The following is a 17,131-nucleotide window of genomic DNA, read 5'->3' as shown; positions in this document are numbered from 1 at the left end:
ACGCTACCAAAGTGATCAGAAGCACAGAGGTATGCAACCCTGGAGAGGGCAAGACTCACGCTACCAAAGTGACTAGAAGCGCGGAGGTATGCACCAACCTGGAGAGGCTACTCAACAATTTTCCCACCTGAAGACACTACAAGTCGGAAGGATGGCTTATTCCCCGGACAATTGGGTCAACTCCTTTACTTATCAAACGGTACACCAAAAGGCCGTTTGACTAAGTAAAGGGGGGGCAGCTGTAGACCCCTAAAATTGTCCGGGTCGGAAATAAAACTCGAAGACCCTCAAAGATCGAAGGAAAGTCAGCCAGAAGGACTCCTAGAAGACCATAGGATGGCTATCTGTAGGTTTAGAGGTCTTAGAGTAGCTTAAAATAAGGAAGTGGAGGGAATGAAGCCCAATACGGCCGTACTAAACTTAATACGGCCGTATTGAAGCTTCAATACGGCCGCAGTGAACTCAATACGGCGTATTGAAGTTTCTGAAACTTCAATACGGCCGTACTGAAATCAATACGGCCGTATTGAAGCTTCAATACAGCCGCAGTGAACTCAATACGGGCGTATTGAAATTTCTGAATTTCAATACGACCGTATTGAATTCAATACGGCCGTATTGAAGTTCAAAAATTTCAATACGGCCGTATTGATTCCATAGCCCGTATTGCGCCTGTTCCCTATAAATATGGCGTCATTTTGACGTCATTGGACTTTTCGACTGAGTTTTGACTCCCTCCTTGAGTATTCTGGGGTTTTTGAGCAGTGTTCTGCCCTAGAAATCTCTCTGGGAGTCGATCCGACGAAGTTCTTGAGCCCCGAGCCATTTTGCTTGAGGATCGAACCTAGTCGAAGGGAAATCCTCCGGATTTCCGTAGTCCAAATTTTATAGGAGGGAGCGAGCGGGCTTGTAGAGCGAGGGAACGCCAAAAAGCTTCCCAGTTTTACGAAATATATAAAAGCACGCTTCAAGAGGTTTCTTCTTCAAAATCCTTCCTTTTACTGCTTTTTGTTTGTTGCATCGCATATCTAATTTATTCGCCATGTAGATATCTTGTTCATAATCGTTTATAATAAATAGGGGTAATTTAGTAATTTTACATTGTTATTTATAAAATAATCTGTCATAGGGAACCCGAAAGGGGCGCTGTGGGGTGCTAACACCTTCCCCACGCGTAACCGACTCCCTTACCCGACTCTGGTTGTAATGGCCGAAGTCGATTTTTAAATCGATTGCCTTAAACTTCTTTTTCCAATGTTTTGAGTAAAACATTGGTGGCGACTCCATGAACCATCCTTTTGCGAAAACCACTAATCCATGGAGGGTCCCGCTTGGGATTAACATGGATTGGTGAGCCTTTTAATAAAATTGCTCGTTTGACGAGGTCTCAGTTTGAGAATAAGTCATTCTAGCAATCCACATTTTTAAACAAATAAACGAGTCCAACCATCCTTCGCGAATGCCGAAAGCCCGTTTCGGGCCGGGTGGCGACAAGTGTCACCAATTATTTCACTAAACTGAAAACTCTTTGGGATGAACAAGAGGTTTTTCATCCATTGCCTATATGTACATGTACCATTAGGTTCTTTTGTAATGTTTCTGTTAACATTGGTAAATATAAAACTTAGGATCAAGTAATCAAGTTTCTTCGAGGGTTGTATGATCATTATAGTGACAAGTGAACATTTATTATTATTATTATTAATTATATTTTAACTTAATTTTTTTGACTGGTATTAGAATGTGAACTTTTTCACTTTGCGAAATAGTTATAAAATATTATGAAAACTTCGCTGTTTTTATTTAATTTAAGTTGTTAAAATTCTTTTATTTATTAACTTAATTGTAGAAGACTAGGAGGTATCAGATTAAGGATTAAGGAAACATTGGGAGATAAATTATATTTCTCAAAAACTTTTCAAAAATATTTTTTATAAAAACATAATCAGGACATATGTATGAAGATGGCATAAACGTATCAGTGATTAATCTCAAACCTAAAAGCTACTTATATATCTCAAATTCTCAATAAAACATTTATAAGCAAATGTTATAACTAAAAATAATTAATTAAAAAAATTAACAATATATATTTTTTTTTTTTTGTGTGAGCGAGGTTATGTAATCTCAAATTATAACAACCGTTAATTATACTGCATGGTAAGTAAGCCCATGTTTAGAAAACTATTTTTTTATCTAAGAAATGATTATTTATTTTAGAATCTCAGTTTTAAAATAATTTAAAGCAAACAAGTATATTAGCTGATAATATAACTTGCTTGAATATGTAATATGTTTAACTAAAAATAAAACAAAATCAGATAAAATAAATCAAAGCTGTTGGTGGGCCTTTCCAGCCTGTTCAATTATGTGGGCGTGGTAATAGTTAGCCCATTTAAGTACTGTGGCTTGACACTCGTTAATAAGCCTATAAAGAAGCAAATCAAAAGACCACAGCCATTAATTTAATGGCCAAGAAGGTAATGGTGTGTGTGAGAGAGAATGAGCAAAAATCCTATTTGGCAATGGAAGAGTAGTAACTTCTATAATCCTCAAAGTAAAGGATGACCAAAGTTAAATATATAGAGAAAAATTTAAAACACAATATTCTCTATTTGATAAGGGAAGGATATCTATCTTTTTGGATCCGCAAACGGTGGTGTTAGCTAGCTTCTAATAAAGGAGGGTTTATGACAATATAAAGGAATGTTCATTAAGATTGTGAGCACAAATTAATATAGTCATTGAAGCAAAAACGACAAGTTTAAAAGAAGCTTTATAATATTTAATTAATTTTAATTCCTTAACATTTTATAAATACTTTTCTTTAATTATTTGTTAAATTATATATATATATATATATATATATATATATATATATTGTGTTTTATTGACATATTGCATGTTCCCGGGACACTTACTAAAACAAAATTCTTATTAGTGTAATTTAAATATGGCAGATTGAAAGAATACACAAAACTTTTTTTCTTTTTAGCTAACTAGTTTAGGATATTTATTTAAATTTTAAACATCTTGCGTAAGAATAAAAATATTTTGTTTATGTTTTTTTATGCTTCAGAAATACAGAAAAGGAAACACAAAGAAAAGCTAGCTATGCCTCTCAAACAGGACACCTAATATAAGGCATCAGCTTATAACTTATGTTTGATAATTAAAAAGAGGACAAGTTTCCAAAACTGAGAAGGAAACATTCTGTCTTGTGCCTTCTTTTGCAATATGGTCTGCAACATGGTTACCTTCCATGAAAGTTTGTTGAAAATGGAGTTGCCAGTGAAGTTTTATAGAGTTTTGTTTTGGTAGATTGTTATTTTTTTTTTGGGTAGATGTTTTATAAAGAGTTTGTTTACCTTTTTGATTGTTATTTGTTACATTGTTTCTTTTAATAAAATAGATACAAATCGTTTATTTTAAAATTTACACGTTTCGAATGTATAAATGTATGCTAGCAATAGCCTATTTCGATATTACAACTAGTAGCCAATCAGCAAAGTCAAAATCCAATTTATCATTGACAAATAAAAATGAAAGATCTTTTCTGTGTGTCGAATTTTAGTTTCTCTTTATTTATTCCTTTGATGATAAATAAAAAAGAGAGAAAAAATTGGGAGAGATGTACCAAACATTAATTTTTAATATACAAAGTATTTATTAAGACAACCAGAACTTATTGTTAGAGATGATAAATAAATTTGTATTCGTCAATAATATTTAAATTTATTTTAATATTGACGGAGAATATTTAATTTGACTAATTATAAGTATGAGATGATTAATATTCAATTTATTGAATTGGATACGAAAACAGGGATGAATATATATATATACTCATCCCGCATATGTTTTAAATTTTCAGAAACTTAACTTATTTTTTAAAAAAATTATTTGACATTTATGTAATTTTTATTCTATTTTAATTAAAATTTAATTAACATATTTTTTTAATTATTATTCTATATTAATTTTTTTAATAAAATATTAATTTTTAAGCATATATAAAAAATAAATATAGGTATACTCAATACTTCACAAAAATGAAAATGAAAATACAAATTTTATACTTAACGGATATAAATATAAGATATAAAAATATGAAAAGAAAAAGAGATACCGAAACCGTATTTGTCTAACTCTATTATCATTTCTAGTTATTATTGATCAACTTATTGTTAAAAATTTCTTATTAAACTTTTTCCTGTCTCCATCAAAAAACGCCACTTTAATGTAACCATATATTACTATAGATATGAACATTAATTACTTTGATGTCTATGAGGAGCCCTAACCCTAGAAGGTATATATATTTATAAAAGGTAACTGCTTTTTTAGAGACTATATATATAAGCTTAAACGGGATGTTATCTTCACGTCCTAGTCATGGCTTAGGATTGACTCCAATTTTACTAACAGCTTCGAGCAATGGTTAGCTGATCCAGGGGCGTGGTTAACAGATGCTGGTGTATAGTGAATTCTGCTGTAATGGAATAGATGCATATGCAATTGAAGCTTTCTGTTACTGTATAGATGCAGGTTCACGAGGAATGTAGTAAGTTGCAGGAAATTATAATTTGGAGAGGGAGCTGAATACACACATGGTTGCAGCAGTTCTTTCTTTTGTATTTGTTCCTTACACGTTGCTATCTTGCTATCTGGTTTTATATTCGGAATTCGGAAGGAATGCTAAGTAGGGGAAAGGATATATAACAAAATCAGGTTGGGATCGGGCTTATATATAGCTTCTTGCAAGTGTTGGTATCCCTTTACCCTTTATCCTCTTTTTTAATAATATTTTTCTTTGCTTATATATAAAAAAAAAAAAAAAAACATTTACTTTATCCTCAACTAGTTAAATTCTTAGTTTTCCACGACTTAATTCACCAACCCATTTATACTGCCGTAAGCTCATAAAAAAATCCACATAAACTTGAAATTACTACTTCAGAGAGTACATGTTACATCTGTTTCTTTAGGCTTTTTACATCAGTTTTGGAATCATACAACTAGCATCATAACTATAAGATTAGTGTACAATCAATAACTTATAACAAATATGAAAAGCATCGTTGGACACTTGTAGTCACTTAATTCCTTCATTGACTATCAAAACCTCTCTAAAAATCATTGAAACTTTGTATTTTCTATTTATTTTCATTGACTATCAAAACCTCTCTAAAAATCATTGAAACTTTGTATTTTCTATTTATTTTGTCACTAAGCTTATATTATTTGCAAAAGCTAGTAATCTTTTATGTTGGCAAGAGGCTATAAACACAATGAAATTGGTTTATCCAAAAAAAAAAATGTTTACCTTAGTATCACATAGATTTATTCCAAGCGATAGTAAGCAGATTTAATCAAAAAATGTAGAAGAGATCCGGTAAGAAGGAGTAAACATTTACTTTAGTCTTTAAATTTGGAAGATGCTATCATATTGATCTTTGAAATTAAGAAATTATCAAATAAGTCTCTAAAATATTAAATAAATCATAAATTAAATATTTAATTACTATCATTTTTGGTTCTTGATTATATATTAATATTATTATTCTAGTAACATATATTTTTTTTTAAAATTTTAGACTATTATAATTGTAAATTTGTACTTTCAATGATGTAGTTAATAATTTCATAATTTGAAATATATATTAATATATTAGCATTTTTCAAATTTAAAGATCAATTTAGATGTTCACTCCAACAAAAAAATATAAGGCGTGTCATGTTGTAAGAGGTGAAATCAAATAAAAGATTTTAAATTAGTTACTTTGAAACATTTTATCTCGTGGAACTTCCTATTATTTTCGTTACACTACAATTCGTATCAATTCAACATTTGTACCTTCGATTTGACATTCCTCACTTTGTTCAATTTTCATAATATAATTAGTGTAAAAGTTTAACAATCTTTTTACATGATTAACCAAGCTAATTGAAAAAAGTATGAAAATCCCACCGCTACATTTCTAACTTATAGGTTCGCTCAAGTTCATGCGTTCCTCAAAACTTATAAATTTAAATCCTTTACTTCCATGGCATAAATTGTGGAGGATGCTCAACACTCACTAATTAGTCTAGCTATATTCTCTTTTGTTGGTTTAATTTTTCATATCATGGTACTTTGAAAAATAATGCATCGTGCATATCAAACTTTTTATTGAAACTTGAATATTATGCTCATGCTTTTGCAACTTATGAACTCGAATGGCTAACATACTTGAAAATATACATCAATATATCCTACGTGCATCATTTTCCCCACTACAAATTAAAATGAATGCGCCTTTCACTTTGTTGCAAACCAAGTATTTAGTGAGAAGACCAAATACTTGGACAATGTTATCCCAAAGTTTGGAACTCACACATGTTAAGATAAATTTCTTAAGCCAAATAGAAATTATCTATTAATCAATATTAATATAACTGTTGTCTCAGATTACAGAGTTAATGTTAATAACATGTATTTGTATCCATTGACGTTCATCAAAAGGTTGCAGCAGAATAGTTTTTTGATGCAATGATCTTCTTCAGCCAAATTACTGGATTCCTTAACGGGACTTGATGTTACTCTTCTGATGGAGAGACAGAGAAACGTGTGTTTCTGATTTGACATATTGGGGACCATGACCATCTTTACGATTTTAAACCTATTAAGGTTCCCATTAACCCCTAACGGGCCAAATCTAATTTCTACTTATTTGGGTCCATATCAGTTTTTTCTTGTTGGCAGTATAAAGACTCACTAAAATTAAATCACTTTTATTGAGACCAACTAAATGTAAATAACTAATATAAATACTACAAATAATATATGTAGCCTACAATAATTATTAGAAATAAAATTTCTAATAACACAATGATTTAATGTTTTTTTTAAGGCAAAGGTGTAATTTTATTAATTCATACATCAGAAAAAAATTTATAATCACCAAAAGTGATTACAAGATTCGAAAATAAAACAAAAATCATTATTGCATAATAGCAGCAACATGGTCCAACAGAAAAACAAGTATGTAAAATACAACTAAGTTATTACACCATCAGATTACAGAAAACATATATCAGGAAATATCCTTTAAGCAAAGGATTAGTTGTGCCTGGCATTGGACATTGGTAAAAGGAGAATAGCACATCCTTATATTTTGCTTTAACTTATCTCCATGCCTTGATTTTGATCAGTTCATACACTTTAACCACTTATGGGTTAATCTTTTTGAATATCTTCTCATTCCGACACAATTATAATCACCAGAGAGTTGAGATCCAGGTTACTATATGTGCATTACCTTTAAAACTTTTAGCAATTTCCAAATGATTAAAATAAATGTGGTTTAAAGTCATAAAACAAAGATTGATGACAACTCCACCAATTATAATATTTTTGTCAAACTTGGTAACAGAAAAGGCACCCAACTAATAGATTTAACTAAGTTAATTCCTCTTTCCAAACAGAGACAAATTGTTGATATTTTAACTAAGTTTCCCCGATCTTAGTTAATTTCTTAACCCACCGTTCCAAGTTGAATATGGTAAGTGTCTATCATGCCTAAGTTGGGGGAAATGGGTTGCATTAACTCAAAATTTGTATGCATGAAGAAACATACAAGGCACACGCATGAGAAAGAAGATAAGATTTGTAAAAGTTGCCACTACAACACAAATGGTATTTAGTAACATTTGAAAAATGTTACTTAATTCTGTATAAATGTTGCTAATTTGTTTTAGCAACATATTATCAAATGTTGTATATAGTCCATGTTACTAAAGACTTTTAATAACATTTTTGCATAATTAGGTAACATTTTTTAAATGTTACCAAAGTAGTATTTTTGTAACATTTTAATAATTTTTTGTAACATTTTAATGATGTTGCCAATATTTTGTTAATCTTATAAAATAAAAATTAATTTTAATTTAAATATTACTATCAATTATTATATTTTTATGTCTCCTAAACTTCTAAGAGTTCCTTAAGTTTTTAGGGAAAGACATTTTTAGTTAGTCACCACTAATTATATATAAAATATCAAATTTCATTTATTTTAAATATAACTATATGAGTATATATATCCTTTATAAGTCATTAATCTATCCGATGTGGGACTTTAATTATGAGTTACAATTAGATATAAGAGAAATATATTTTTTTTGACTCGATGTGGGACTTTGATTTTAGAAGCAATTATAGTAATATTTTTCAAAAAAATGTTGCAAAATAACTTATGTAAATTTTTTTACTCGATATGAGACTTTGATTTTGAAAACAATTAGAAAGAATAATATTGAAATAAAAAATATTACTCTATCTATAATGATATTTTAAAAAAAAAAAAGTGTTACAAAATAACATTTATTTAATATATAGTAACATTTTAACAAATGTAAACAAGAAAATGTTGCTAAAAGATTAAAATCTAGTAGTAACCATGAAGTGTTAATATGAATCAACTAATGGGTGGTTAGTCGGTAGATGTGCTAGTTGCACAATTCTAGAGTTACAATAACTTTCTTTGAATGACAATTTTACTATATGCAAGTGTGCGCGTGTGTTTATTAATTAAAAATAATTAAGTATTTAGATATCTAAAATAATTTCTTGCTTTCAATAGTCGTTTTTTTTATCAAACAAAAACTTTCAACATATTATACTTGAATTATTTGGTCGGTCTTTATTGAAAAAAAATCTAAATTTTACATTAAATAGAAATAAAGTTATTAAAAATTATATAAGTGAAGGTCAATCTTTATCTTACAAGTTAATTTTATATAGGAGTGACAAATTAATTCATTTATGTATCATCTATCTGATCAATCTATAAGTAAATTCACTCAATCTATCCATTACAATAAAAATAAATAATGAATCGGATCCAATTCATCCATTTAATTTTATAGATGGTTAGTGATTCATTCATTTTTTTTTTTCAAAATTCATTAGATTACAATATGAGATGTTTATTGAATTGTGATTTTAAAAGATTATTTTGACATAAAAAAGGTCTTGCAAATTATAAAAGATTATATAAGAATACAATGAATTGTAAAGAAAAAAGAGAAAAATAAAATATCTCAAAAATAAAAATTATTTAATTTTAAAAATATTACTTTGATGTATGGATTAGATTCTTCCATCTATGAAAAAAATTGTTAATGGATGGATTGAATGAATTTTCTTTTCTTTAAATGAATTGGATTTTTATTTGAATTGTTAATGAATCTAAATGGATTAATGGATTATTTTTATCTGATTCATTATGATTTGCCTAAAAAAATTATTTGATGCATCCATTTATATTACCTCTAATTTTGTAGGGTTGAATTAGACTCAAATTCACTTTCAAAGATGATAATAAAATTATCTAAATTCACTCTAAATAGACTACCCACCATTAATATACGCACCAAGCCTAATAGTATTGGATGTGAGGAGGTGTATTAGAAAAATTCAAGTCCCACTTATCTTAGATCATTAAAAATGGTCATTCACTATTTATTCACATACTAATCCTAATAATGTTAGACATGATGTATTAGAAAAAAATCCAACTTTCATATCAATTAAAGATAAGATAATTAAAGATAATATAAGTAAGAAGACAACTCTCACCTTACAAATTGATTTTATAAGATTAAGTTAAGTTCAAATTCACGAAAAGTTTCTTCTTTATAATAAAGAATCTATATGTTCTAAGAGTTTCTTCGTCATAGTAAGGAGTCTATATGATTTTCTCTCGATTTTTGGTTTTAAAAGTTGCTTTCTAAAATAATGTATTCTTATTCAACAATCATTTTTTCTCTCTCAAAATCTATTAAGGTTTAAAATCATTTCCAAATAAATAGTGTTAAAAAAAATACAACTAATAACAGGTATTTTCTCATCATCTTTTTTCTATTTAGTGGTTCTAGTTGAAGGATGTGAGTTGGAGTCGTGTTGTATGTGGTAAGACATGAGCGTTTTTCTTCGCGTTTTTAAGAATTAAAGCAGTTTTTGAAAACAAAAATCTGACATGCTCAAATTTTTCTCCTTTTGAAGTGAAAAATAAATGGTATGTGTTTTGGTTGAGTGTTCATCATTAATGAGAAAACTGTAATATCCCAAAATTTTATTCAAATGAAAAGAGTTATTTATTATGTGAATAAGTATTTTATTCCCGTATTTTACTATTCATGTATATGTATTTTACTATTTACATATACGTAGGGACCTAAGGATTTTGAAAATTCATAACTAGAGAGAAGAAAAGTTTAGAGAGAAGGAATTCTAGAGAGATAGAAAGAGAAAATAAGAGAGAAGGTTCTGCCTAGGTTGTGAAAAGAGGAGGAGAATAGAGAAGGTTCTGCTCTAGTTCCGGTTCCGGTTTAAGGAGAAAGAGAGGAGATTCTGCCCAAATTCCTATTTATCCAGGTAAGGGGGGAGTGGGAAACCTTGCTTGGGGGTGTAGAAATAATTGTTAAATAGTCTGTTTGTTGGATTGGCTCCCGATCCCTTGTCTGTTGTTTGATTATTTGAATATATATTATTACTGTGTTTTGTTTGTACTACTTGATTTTCTTGTTGCGGTAATTAATAATTATAATTAATGGATAACTTCACTTTTACTATTCTAAAATATTCATTGAATGGAAGACTAAGCCTCCTATTAACTTATAAATTAAGACTTATTATCTAAATGGAAGGCCGAGCCTCCTTATTTTCATTAAGCTTCCTATTTTACTTAAGGATATAATTATACCAGGAAATATAAATTATATGATCCCTAAAGACCTTTGAACTATTGGACCCTTGACTTAATGACCTTGGACTATTGAACTGTTGGACTGTTGGACAATGGACTATTGGACTATTGAACCTTTGGACTATGGGACTATTGAATTATTGGACCTTTGGACTATTGGATTAATAAAATATAATATAAGTATGAATTATGCTTATGATATGGTATATTATAGGAAATTCTGTAACATGTTAAATGTTAAGTTTATGATTGTATGACATGCATCATATGCATATATACTCCAGGTGTGCCGCTGAGGCCGCATACCCACGACTAACAAGGTGTACCTTTGGGTCACCCATGATATGCTAACAAGGTGTGCCTTTGGGTCACCAATGATGTAACCAGGTGTTCCTTTGGGTCACCCACGATATGCTAACTAGGTGTGCCTTAGGGTCACCAATGATGATATGTGAACTTCCGTATGGCGCCACATGCATATATTTATGAGTTGAGTCTATGACATCATTGCATGATAAATAATTATATATGATAATGATTATATGTGTGTGTGCTATTTAACTTTTATTTCTTCATCTACAACTGAGTGAGATGTTTCTCACTCCCTTGTTATTTTTTTTTGTATATGTTTAAATTTATGTTGCAGGTAATCATCATCATGAGGATGTTGGTGATGAGGCCTAAAGGCTTCTTGGGGCATGCTCTGATAGGATGTGACATCGGGTTTAGCTAGGATTTCTCTGATGTCTTTCTTGTTCTAAAAACATTTTCTTTTCTTGTGTAATTTAATAAATTATAAGTTGATTCCTAACTAGGAGGCACTGCCACCTTTACTGGGATTAATTTATAATCTTTGTTTTATAATAACTTCTTAAGTTTGATATTTATGTGTATGAATTTATGAATGTGCATCTTCTACCTTATGATACTTATTGTTTTATATCATTCTATGAAAATCTTTTATAAATATAGTTTATGTTTATTAATGATTTTGGGGTAGAGGGTGTCACAAAAACAATGTGTTCAACTCTTCATTTTTTAATTACCTTTTTCCGGGGGTATTTTTGTTAGTGTTAGTTTTCTAATAATATAAGTTAAGTTACATTATTATTATTTAATGAATAATATACTTTTATTTTCTGAGTTCTAATTTCATGAATTTGATCTTCAAATATCATAATCGTGCAATTTTTGTATTTATATTAATTCTCAATATTTTATGGCGGGATTTCAACCTTTTTATATATACTCTGGGAACATTCTACCATTACCACTAGGGTCAAGTATTAGTATATTTTTTATTGGACTTAAATATGTTTCAAATCTCTTAAATATGTAGTAAACTTTTTTTTAGTCTCTTAAGTTTAAAATGAATATTTTTAGTCACTATAATTTGAAGAAAAAAAATTTCATTTTAGTCTCTTTATACTTAAATGTGGTTAGTAAATATGTCAAATCAAATTTTTGTTACTAAATATTTCACAAAGGAATTATTTACCAGTGTTTTTGTTAGTAAAAATATTATATAAAACTCAGTTAATACTGTATAATTATTTAATTTTTCGCTATATATTATATATTGCAGGTTGCTCCCAAGGGATTAAAACAACTTTTCTTGAAATTACATGGACTAATTGAAGCATGACTATATCAATTTTGAGGCATGACTACTTGAGCTCCCACCCAATTTGTAACATTGTTTCAATATGGCCAAAGAGAGAATGAACAACGTACATGTGTATGGTTTGCCAAGAAAAAGTTCAAAATGCTTCGCCAGTTGTGTGGTTTGCAATAATTTGAAATATATGACTGCAAAGAAACAATGTTATCTTAAAAAACGAGTCTGTGGATGTTGTGAATGTGATACACTTCATAAAATCCAGATCTTGGTTATGACTATGTGCTAAGGTGGAGGTTTTTCATTTTCTTTTTATGAATGGTGAACAAATCCAATTGTAGAGATATGTATTTTGTATATGAGTTTAGGAACCCCTTATGCCTCTATTTAATATATTTTGTCTTTGCTATTTAAAAAAATTAGAAACTGAAAATTTTAATTTTAAATTTAAAAGATTAAAAGTAAATTTATCCTAAATTAATTTGACAGACTAATAATATATATTTAAACCTTTTTCTAATATATCACAATTGAAAGATCAAAATAGAACATATATTTATAACTAAAATAATTATTTATGCTATGAATAATTAAATTTATATTTATTAATATTTTAATCTATATTTAATCATATTAGTTGATTAATATGCTAATAATATTAGTAAATTAAATGTTAAATACTAATAATTAAGTTCATAAATATATTAAATAAACTTTTATTCGTAGCTAATGAAATTTCATTATTTTAACAACCAATATGATTAGATATGTGGAGCGATGATGCATTCAAAGTGATCTCAATTGGCACCAGTTAATGGCTTGGAAATTTTTTGTGGAATCTTACTCAAGCCAGTTAAGTGCCTCTCAATAAAGGAAGTGAGAGTGGAACTTACTTAAACCAGTTTGCGATTATTCTTACACAATTAATACAGATATTTCACGCTCGCGAAACTAGGATGTGTGAATGGTGATAAATAGAAAAAAATAATAATGAATTACTTAACAACCTCATGCCAATGGTAAAAGATTATTTTTAAGGATGATAGAAAAATATGAAAAAAAAAAAAGAAGAAAAAAACTAGACAGGGAATGAAAAGAAAATGGGGTTTAGTTTAGTTTAGTTTCAAAGCCTTGAAGGATCTAGAGTGGATTTAATAGTTCGCATCCCAGAAGAAGACATAAAAATGAGAAAATGTTAAACCAGAACCAACTTTGTTATCATTTTCTTTACTGAAAATTATTTAGCCAGTATCAAATGAGTAAATTCATGAAAAACTTATAATTATTGATAAATAAAAAGGAAGAGTATTGAATGTTCTTTTCTTTTGTACTTCTTTTTAAATAAATTTTTTGATTATGAAAGAAGGAGGAGGGGGGAGGGGAGATCTACTCATACTAACTATTTTAATATATACCATATATATTAAGAGAACAATTAAGAAGTCTTCATGAATCGACTTTGCTCTTCTAATGAAAAGAAAATGAACAACTTTTTATTAATTTTGCTTTTGTCCCTTGTAAACAGCACTCACGAAACCACATACTACTATAGATTTCATGGTTACATGTTCATGACAACAACTAAACCAGCAAAAGCAAATGCAGACATAAAATACATATATATGATAAGGGTTTGGATATATGATTGTTCAACTATAGAACAAATCATACTCTCGAAGATCCACTGGTGGTGGGAAGGGAAGAACAGTTACAGACAATCTGTATGTGAACCGCCCTCCTATGAAAGTTCTTGTGGCAACCACAGGCAGCACAAGTCATAGCAGCAGCAGTTCCTTCAGCCCCATTAGCCATGAATTCCCCACAACCATCCAGAGCATATCCTCCGATATGAAGGGCTAGATTCTTCTGGCATTCACCATATGTCACAGTCGTCACAGTTCTCAGAGTTGAATTGTTTGAGCTTCTCGCTGGCTCTTCTCTTTTCACAGCCACTTGACGCTTCTTCATTGCACATTACTCTTCAAATTCTCTACCTGCAAACCCTGCAAAGATGATGTCAAATTTGTCAGTACAGAATGAAAATTGTAGCCTCAGCAAAAAAGAAATCAGAGAGAGAGAGAAAAGAAAAAGAAAGGGTTGGGAGAGATCGGGGTGAGAAAGAGAGGACACAACTTACTCAGTGATGGCCACGGGTATGAGGAGCCCTAACCCTAGAGGGTGTATTTATAAATGAAAAATCTGATCTGGATTCACAAAACAACGTATAATTTTGAATTGTTTTTAATTGATATTAGATTAACTCAGGATCACATTTTTTGCTCCATTCCCCACTTTTTCTTTATTTGCACATAGAAATGGTTAAATTGAATTTTCTTTAAAGTTTGGCTTAAATGCATTTTTTTTTACATAAATGTGTTTTTTTCCCTCTAAGTATAATAAATATGCAATTTTAATCTCTCAAATTTTATCTAATCAGTTTTAATCCTTAAAATATTACAATTTTAGTCTTTAAAGCATTAGAATTATACAAAATTTTATCATTTAAATTGCATATATTATTAATTTTAGTATAATAAATATATATCATTTAATACATGAATGAAAATTATAATATATGTAACTTTAAAAAGTCAAAATTTGTTAAATTGTGATACTTGAGAGGCTAAAATCTTACAATTGTGATACTTGAGTAAAATTGTTAATTAAAATTTGGAATCCAAAAATTATACAATTATTATATTTAAGATACTAAAACTATTTAATTAAAATTTTAAGAACCAAAATTACTTAATTATAAAACTAGAGATATAAAAAATACAATTAAACCTTAAATTTTATTTAGAATATGGATCTATTAGAGGATCAATTCATATATGACTTCTATTAAAAAAATTATATATGTCAAAAGAGGTTAACTCTTTAAATAAATTTTATCAATAAATTAATCTTTAACTACGACCAGAGACATTTGATTTACTTTAAGAAAGAAAAATATATTAATTTTTTTTCTTAGAGTATTTTCTAATAATGTTAGAAGACTCGTGAATTTTTTTAATATTAATTAACTCTTTTAATAGATGACTAATTATCTCCCGAAACATTATTAAGTGTTAAAATGAAAAGTCTCTTGATTTAAAAAAATTGAATTTGTTTCATTTAGATCCACACAATTTAATAAATGGTAAAAAAAAATTAATAATTATAATAATCATATTGCGTTCATATATTTTAAATTGGTGTGAAATTTTTTAAAAGTTGAAAAATCAAATACATTTAATGAAAATATAAGGTTGTGTTTGGTTTCAAAATAACATTTTCTATTTTCATTTTCAGAAAATAATTTTTATTTTCTAGTTTTAAAATTTAGAAAACATGTTTGGTTTTAATTATTTTCAATAAAATTTCATGAAACGGTTTTTTTTTATAATAAAATCTACTATTAAATTAGTCTTTCTATATATGAATTAGGATAATATTTTATTTTATAAATATTTTATTATTTTCACTCTATCTTATATTTATTCTCATTTGAATACTTTCCGCTCATAATAGTTGAATTTCATTCTGAAAATGTGCAAATGTCTATTTTTTCAATCAAATGAACAATTTATTATTTATCAACTAGTAATTATATATCAAAATAATATATATATATATATATATATATATATATATATAATATTACTTATCTTAAAATATATCAACCAAAACTTAAATATTAGTCATATTTTATAAATAATATTTAATTAAAATTATTAAATAATATAAACAATATATGTAATTCTATAAAATAGTTATATATGATAAATCTTATAATATTAATATATAATATATATCCAAGCAATCAAACTAAATTGTTTTTCGCACAAAAAAGATATAAGACACATGAATTGAATTACATGTATAAAAAATTTTAAGTCTATTAGATTATGTGTGCAACTGCAAGCTTAAAAGCAAGTTCATAAAAAAATTTAATAATTAGTATTACATGTTCCCGTGTTTTTAAAAGTGTAGAAAATAGTGAAAATGACTTTTTTTATTTACAATTTGGACTTCTTTTGAAAATATTTTCTAAAGATAAAAGTAAACATATTTTCATGCTTATTTTTTATTTTCTTTGAAAATAAAAATAGAAAACGGTGAAATCAAACAGGAGATTTTTTCAACATTCCATGGAGTAAATCAGTAAATGAAAGAGAATTATTGATTCAAGTTAGTTTTTAATTATATTATTATTAAAAAAATTACATTAAAAGTAGAAGTCATGCGGCACCATACACATTGCTTCTTTTTCTGTTAAAGTTTTACTATTTTTTTAGTTCATAAAACATAATTATAATAATTATTAAAATTAAGGTGATTACAAAAATTTATTATCATTAAATTAATCAGTTAAATCATAAATAAAAATTATTATATTTAATATGATAATTAATAAATACATGTCATTAATTTGAACGAAATTTACATCATATATCATTCAAATTTTGTGAATGAAAAAAATGATAATCAATTTATCAAATTATATGAATTTTTTTTACAATTGTGATAATATTTTTGGTTTGTATATTAGTATACATAATAATTTATCGTAGATGTGTATTATGTTATGATGCCAATAAATGGTTATTTTATCCTAAATAATAAAATTAATAAGAATGGATTTTATGGTAATGTTTAATATTTATTATTATTATTATTATTATTATTATTTATTATTATAAAATAAATTATACAAAATAAGTATTGTAATGATAATAATTTTTTTTGTTATCATAAATACTAGTGTAATAAATAATAA

General features: G+C 27.8%; 1 protein-coding gene and 1 long non-coding RNA gene across 3 annotated transcripts; one reads left to right on the top strand and one right to left on the bottom strand.

Annotated features, from left to right (window-relative positions):
• The first annotated feature begins 10,225 nt into the window (after nucleotides 1-10,225).
• On the top strand, nucleotides 10,226-11,630 carry LOC145956963 (uncharacterized). Its single transcript, XR_014433394.1, has 2 exons — nucleotides 10,226-10,420; nucleotides 11,398-11,630. It is a non-coding gene; the product is annotated as an uncharacterized LOC145956963 (long non-coding RNA).
• Nucleotides 11,631-13,840: 2,210 nt separating this feature from the next.
• Nucleotides 13,841-14,608, bottom strand: LOC109789287 (mini zinc finger protein 2). Of its 2 annotated transcripts, none has more exons than XM_020348202.2 (2): nucleotides 14,507-14,608; nucleotides 13,841-14,372 (listed from the first exon to the last, which is right to left on the bottom strand). In XM_020348202.2, the coding sequence occupies exon 2, from the start codon at nucleotides 14,335-14,337 to the stop codon at nucleotides 14,035-14,037; it is 303 nt and encodes a 100-aa protein (XP_020203791.1). In that variant the 5' UTR covers nucleotides 14,338-14,372; nucleotides 14,507-14,608; the 3' UTR covers nucleotides 13,841-14,034. The 2 variants fall into 2 exon arrangements, with proteins under 2 accessions (XP_020203791.1, XP_020203792.1); XM_020348203.1 differs by having other exon boundaries at nucleotides 14,503-14,519.
• Nucleotides 14,609-17,131: the final 2,523 nt, after the last annotated feature.

The sequence above is a fragment of the Cajanus cajan genome, chromosome 4 (genome assembly GCF_000230855.2).
Source record: "Cajanus cajan strain Asha chromosome 4, NIPB_CcT2T_4, whole genome shotgun sequence".
NCBI lineage: Eukaryota > Viridiplantae > Streptophyta > Magnoliopsida > Fabales > Fabaceae > Cajanus > Cajanus cajan.
This window is presented reverse-complemented; position numbering and strand designations above follow the sequence as displayed.

Bases quoted from the DNA above. Each gene is read 5' to 3' on its own strand.
- LOC109789287 (XM_020348202.2), bottom strand. From the start codon at position 14,337: ATGAAGAAGCGTCAAGTGGCTGTGAAAAGAGAAGAGCCAGCGAGAAGC.